Source organism: Myotis brandtii, unplaced genomic scaffold (assembly GCF_000412655.1).
Source record: "Myotis brandtii unplaced genomic scaffold, ASM41265v1 scaffold369, whole genome shotgun sequence".
NCBI classification, from domain to species: Eukaryota; Metazoa; Chordata; class Mammalia; order Chiroptera; family Vespertilionidae; genus Myotis; species Myotis brandtii.
In genome coordinates this window covers 644,310-648,495 of record NW_005364180.1, presented here as the reverse complement: position 1 = coordinate 648,495, position 4,186 = coordinate 644,310, and the positions used below count along the sequence as shown (strand labels likewise).

At 60.5% G+C, this 4,186-nt stretch overlaps 1 protein-coding gene across 1 annotated transcript in view; it reads left to right on the top strand.

The window, feature by feature from the left end:
- The first annotated feature begins 2,977 nt into the window (after nucleotides 1–2,977).
- RAB3IL1 (RAB3A interacting protein (rabin3)-like 1) overlaps nucleotides 2,978–4,186 on the top strand; it is a 20,778-nt gene continuing 19,569 nt past the window's right edge. Inside the window, exon 1 of the mRNA XM_014544547.1 lies at nucleotides 2,978–3,222. Within this exon, the coding sequence (XP_014400033.1) occupies nucleotides 3,071–3,222 (152 nt within the window). The 5' untranslated portion in view covers nucleotides 2,978–3,070. The remainder of the gene's footprint in view (nucleotides 3,223–4,186) is intronic.

The window sequence follows — 4,186 nt, the reverse complement described above, 5'->3', positions numbered from 1 at the left end:
CTGGGGCTGGGAGTCAGAGTGGGGACAGTCTGGATGGGAGAAGAGCAAGCTTATGATCAGGAGCCTGCACCCCAGCCCAGCTCTGCCGCCACCTGGGGTGAATGCCTGTCCCCTCTGCACCCCAGTTGCTCAATCTGTAAAAAAAAAAAGGGGGGGTACATAGAACAATTCTTATCGTGGGAGCTTAATGTTTTCAAAGTGCTTTCTGGGCCGGGCCCCTCCTGGAGCCCAGCCCGTCCCTGGGGCCTGACCTCACCAGGGTGGCCCTATCGACCATCTGACACCATTCGACTGCCTCCCCCTCCGTCCTGTCCTTCCTCCCGGGCCCGCTGAGCCGGAGGGCAGTGTGCTGGACAGGCCGGGAGGGGAGCCTCCAGCCCCCATTTGACTCGTTGAGCCTCTTCCCCTCTCCCTGGAGCCGCATCCTCTCCTCCGCCCTCTTGAAATCTGAGCCCAGGGACCCAGGCAGCACTCTCCTCGCCAAACATTCCATCCAGTTGTCCAAACACTCACAGCTGGCGGAGGGAGGGCGCCAGCGCCAGGGAAGTGGTGGAGGCCTCACAGGGAGGGGCAGCCCTGGCTGCCCTGAGGGATGCACTGCCCGAGACCCCCTCCCGAGGCCCGGCCCCCGCGGGGAGATCTGGGCTGCTGCGGGGAGATCAGGGCTGCTGGGCCTGCCGGTGTGCACGCTGGCTCCGGGCTGAGCAGGGAGGAGGCTGAGCAGCCTGTGAGCCGCCCCTCGTGACTCGGCTCCTGGGGCGGGAGGGGGGAAGGGCTCTGAGAGAGCATCCAGAGCTTCCCCGAGGTGACTTTGGCTGCAGCTGTGATTGGCAGCAGTTTCAGAGCCGCTGCCTCTAGCCTCCGGCTCACCAGTGACAGGGACGAGTCTCCAGGCTGCTTCACCTGCCACAGGAAGGGGTGTGGCCTCTCTGCCTGGGATTCTCCTAAGACAGTGATGGCGAACCTATGACATGCGGACTCATTTTTTTGGTTGATTTTTCTTTGTTAAATGGCATTTAAATATATAAAATAAATATCAAAAATATAAGTCTTTGTTTTGCTATTGCAAATATCAAAAAATTTCTATAGGTGACACGGCACCAGAGTGAAGTTAGGGTTTTTCAAAATGCTGACACGCCGAGCTCAAAAGGTTCGCCATCGCTGTCCTAAGAAGTCCCAGCCCCAGACAAGACCCGCTCAGCGCCCCACCTGCCCCAGCTGTGCCACATATCCACTTTCTACACGCTTCCCAAAGCAACTGACTCAGTTTCCCCCTGCCCCCAAGGCTGGAGCGTGGCAGGGAGGGACCACCTCTCTCATACTGTGCCACCAGCCCCTTCCCCTCCTGCCATGTGGGGGTGACAGGGAGACCCCCCCTTTTCACACATCCTGTTTTCCATTAATTGTTTCCAGGTGGGCCCCGAGGGCGCCCTGCAGAGGAAGGTGGGGGCACCGGAGAATTTCGAAGGGGATCAGTGCGGAGCAAAAACAGGAAGGGGGTGGGAGCCGGCCGTGGAAAGTTCTCCGCCAGGAAAGGGAGGCCACATCTGGTTTGCATTAGGCTGAGAGCTTGGAGCCTGAAGGCCGAGTGGGAGATACTGTTATCCGCGGGGCGGGCGGCGGCGGGCAGGGCGTGACTGCTAGCCGGGCCGGGCAGCCCCTCCCAGCGGGAACTCGGAGGCTGACAGGAAAGAGAGGGAAGCAGGGGCGAAGGGACAGGAAAGCTCGGTCTCTAACGTGGCAGCCACTTCACAGATCGTACCTTCTGAGGTGTTCGCCGCGTCACAGGGCAGAACTGTTCCCATTTTATAGATGAGGGAACTGAGTCCCAGGGAAGTTAAGTGACTTGCCCAAGGCCAGGCAGCCAGGGCGTGGCAGGACCAGGATTCCAATTCAGACGAAGGAGAGGGCGAAGCAAACAGCCCCTCCTGCTGGACTGAGGCTGGCCGTGAGCCAGGGGAGGGGCCCCGAGGGCTGGCGATGAGCGTCCGCCAGCCTCGCTCGCCCTGGGGTGTCCCCAGCACCATGGGACGCTCACCACGTGTCTGGGGGCTAGAGCCCCACGCCCGCAGAGGAAGAAAGCAATCCACAGAGGAAGGCTTCCTGGAGGAGGGGGCATGAGCAGAAGAGAAATTTATCAGCCAGCGGGGTGGGACAGGGTGCAAACTAGAGGAAGCGGGGTTAATGTGAGGAAAGGGAGGTTGTAGGGCAGTGATGGCGAACCTTTTGAGCTCGGCGTGTCAGCATTTTGAAAAACCCTAACTTAACTCTGGTGCCGTGTCACCTATAGAAATTTTTTGATCTTTGCCACCATAGTAAAACCAAGATTTATATTTTTGATATTTATTTTATATATTTAAATGCCATTTAACAAAGAAAAATCAACCAAAAAAATGAGTTCGCGTGCCACCTCTGACACGCGTGTCATAGGCTCGCCATCGCTGTTGTAGGGCATATCTGGGCAGGAGCAGCTAGGGGGTGAGATTCTGCTGTACAGTGGGGGAAACTGAGGCACAGAGAGCCTAATGTGTCCAGAGGTTCGTAGTCTGGGGGTGGAGCTGAGTCCGGCCTGACTCCAGGCCGGCGCCCCCGACCACTTCACTGAGCTGTCCCTTCCTGTTGGTGGTTGAAGGTTTGAAGGGGACGGGGAGGCCAGGGGTTAGGGTTGGGAGGCAGGGGGCCGTACCCAAGGCCACACCACCAGCGAGGGAGAGAGCCGGGGCCGGCCAGGCTGCCCATTGCCCACGCGGGCGAGCAGAGAACGGCCGCCTGGCTGTGGGCCTCGTTGAAGCCTGGGGCCTGGGGCAGGGGGAGGCGGCTCCCGCAGGCTTTGAGGGCTCCCCTTCCCAGGCCCGGAGCCCAGGGAGTGGGGCCCCAGCATTTTCTGGGGCCTGCGGAGCCACAGGAGTTAATAATTACGGGTCTGAGGAGATAGAGGCCTGTCTGGAGGCTCCTCCCTCCCAGGCAGCTGCTTCGCAGAGATAGCAAAGGTTAGCGTGAGCCTGGGGGCGGGGAGAGGCTCTGCACCTGCCCGCAGTCTCCAGAGGGACCCTCGGTCCGCCCTCCAGGCATGGACCCCCCTGAGGGGCGCACCAGGTGCCCTGCCCGCGGGAAGTGCCCCGTGTACCTGGCAGTGAGCTCAGGGACTGTTCGCTATGCCCCATCAGGTCCGGGCCCTGCGCTCGAGGGGGACGTGGGAGAGGAGCCCCAGGACACAGACAGGTAAGCCTGGCGTGGGACGGGCGGGGGAAGGGGGGCCTCGCCCCTCTCCAGGGGGCTGGGAAGGGTTAGATGCCAAGTTGCGCACAGGGACTGGCCCGGAACTAGGAGGGATTCACGAGCCTCTGACAAGGTCAGCGAGGGGGTGGCCCTGACTGTCTTGTCCAGCTTGGCGGTTATGCAGACGTAGAGGCTGAGGCTCAGAGAGGAGCAGACAGTCACCCCAGGCCACATGGGGGGGGGGGGGCTGAGGACAGAGTCAGGAGCCCGGCCGTCCAGGCTGGTGGTTCCGCTCCACATCTCCCTCCCGCCAAGGGTCAGAGCTGGGGATGGGGGGCCAGGACGGCCAGGAGGTGGCAGGGAAGGGAGATTTGGGGAGGCCAGTGGCTCTATTTCTCCCACGCACCTGGGAGGCACCCCTTGTTGCCTGACTGCGAGCAGCGGTAGCTTCCAGTGGTTTCTGGGCTGTGTTTTCAGGAAACTGGTAAAAGGGGTCTCGGCCCCATGGCCTCTGGCTGTGTGACAGCAGGCAGGTTCCTTACCCTCTCTGAGCCCATCCTTTTCGGTTGAGCTTACTGGGCTGTGGAAGAAGCTGGTGAGCCTGTGAGTCCCAGATAACTGGGTACATAGGTGATGGGATATTTTTGGTTAGTATTCAGGGTGTCGATGCTCCCACAATGGTGACCCCACACTTGCCTGTTGAGGCCTCGCGCAAGCACCTCCACAGCCCACCAGCCCCCCAACACGAGGATTCTTCCTCTGGAGCCACGGCCCTGGGCTGCACACCCTCCACCCCGTCCCTCCTTCGTCTGGGTTGTCTCCTGTCCGGGCTTGTGAGGATGGATGGGAAGGGTCCTGCCCTGAGCTCCTCTGTGTCATCTTCTCCCCCTTCTCCTAAATAGTAAACAGAGCCAGGGCCAGGAAGACAGCAGATTTGGTGACGGATCCCAAACAACAAACACGATGA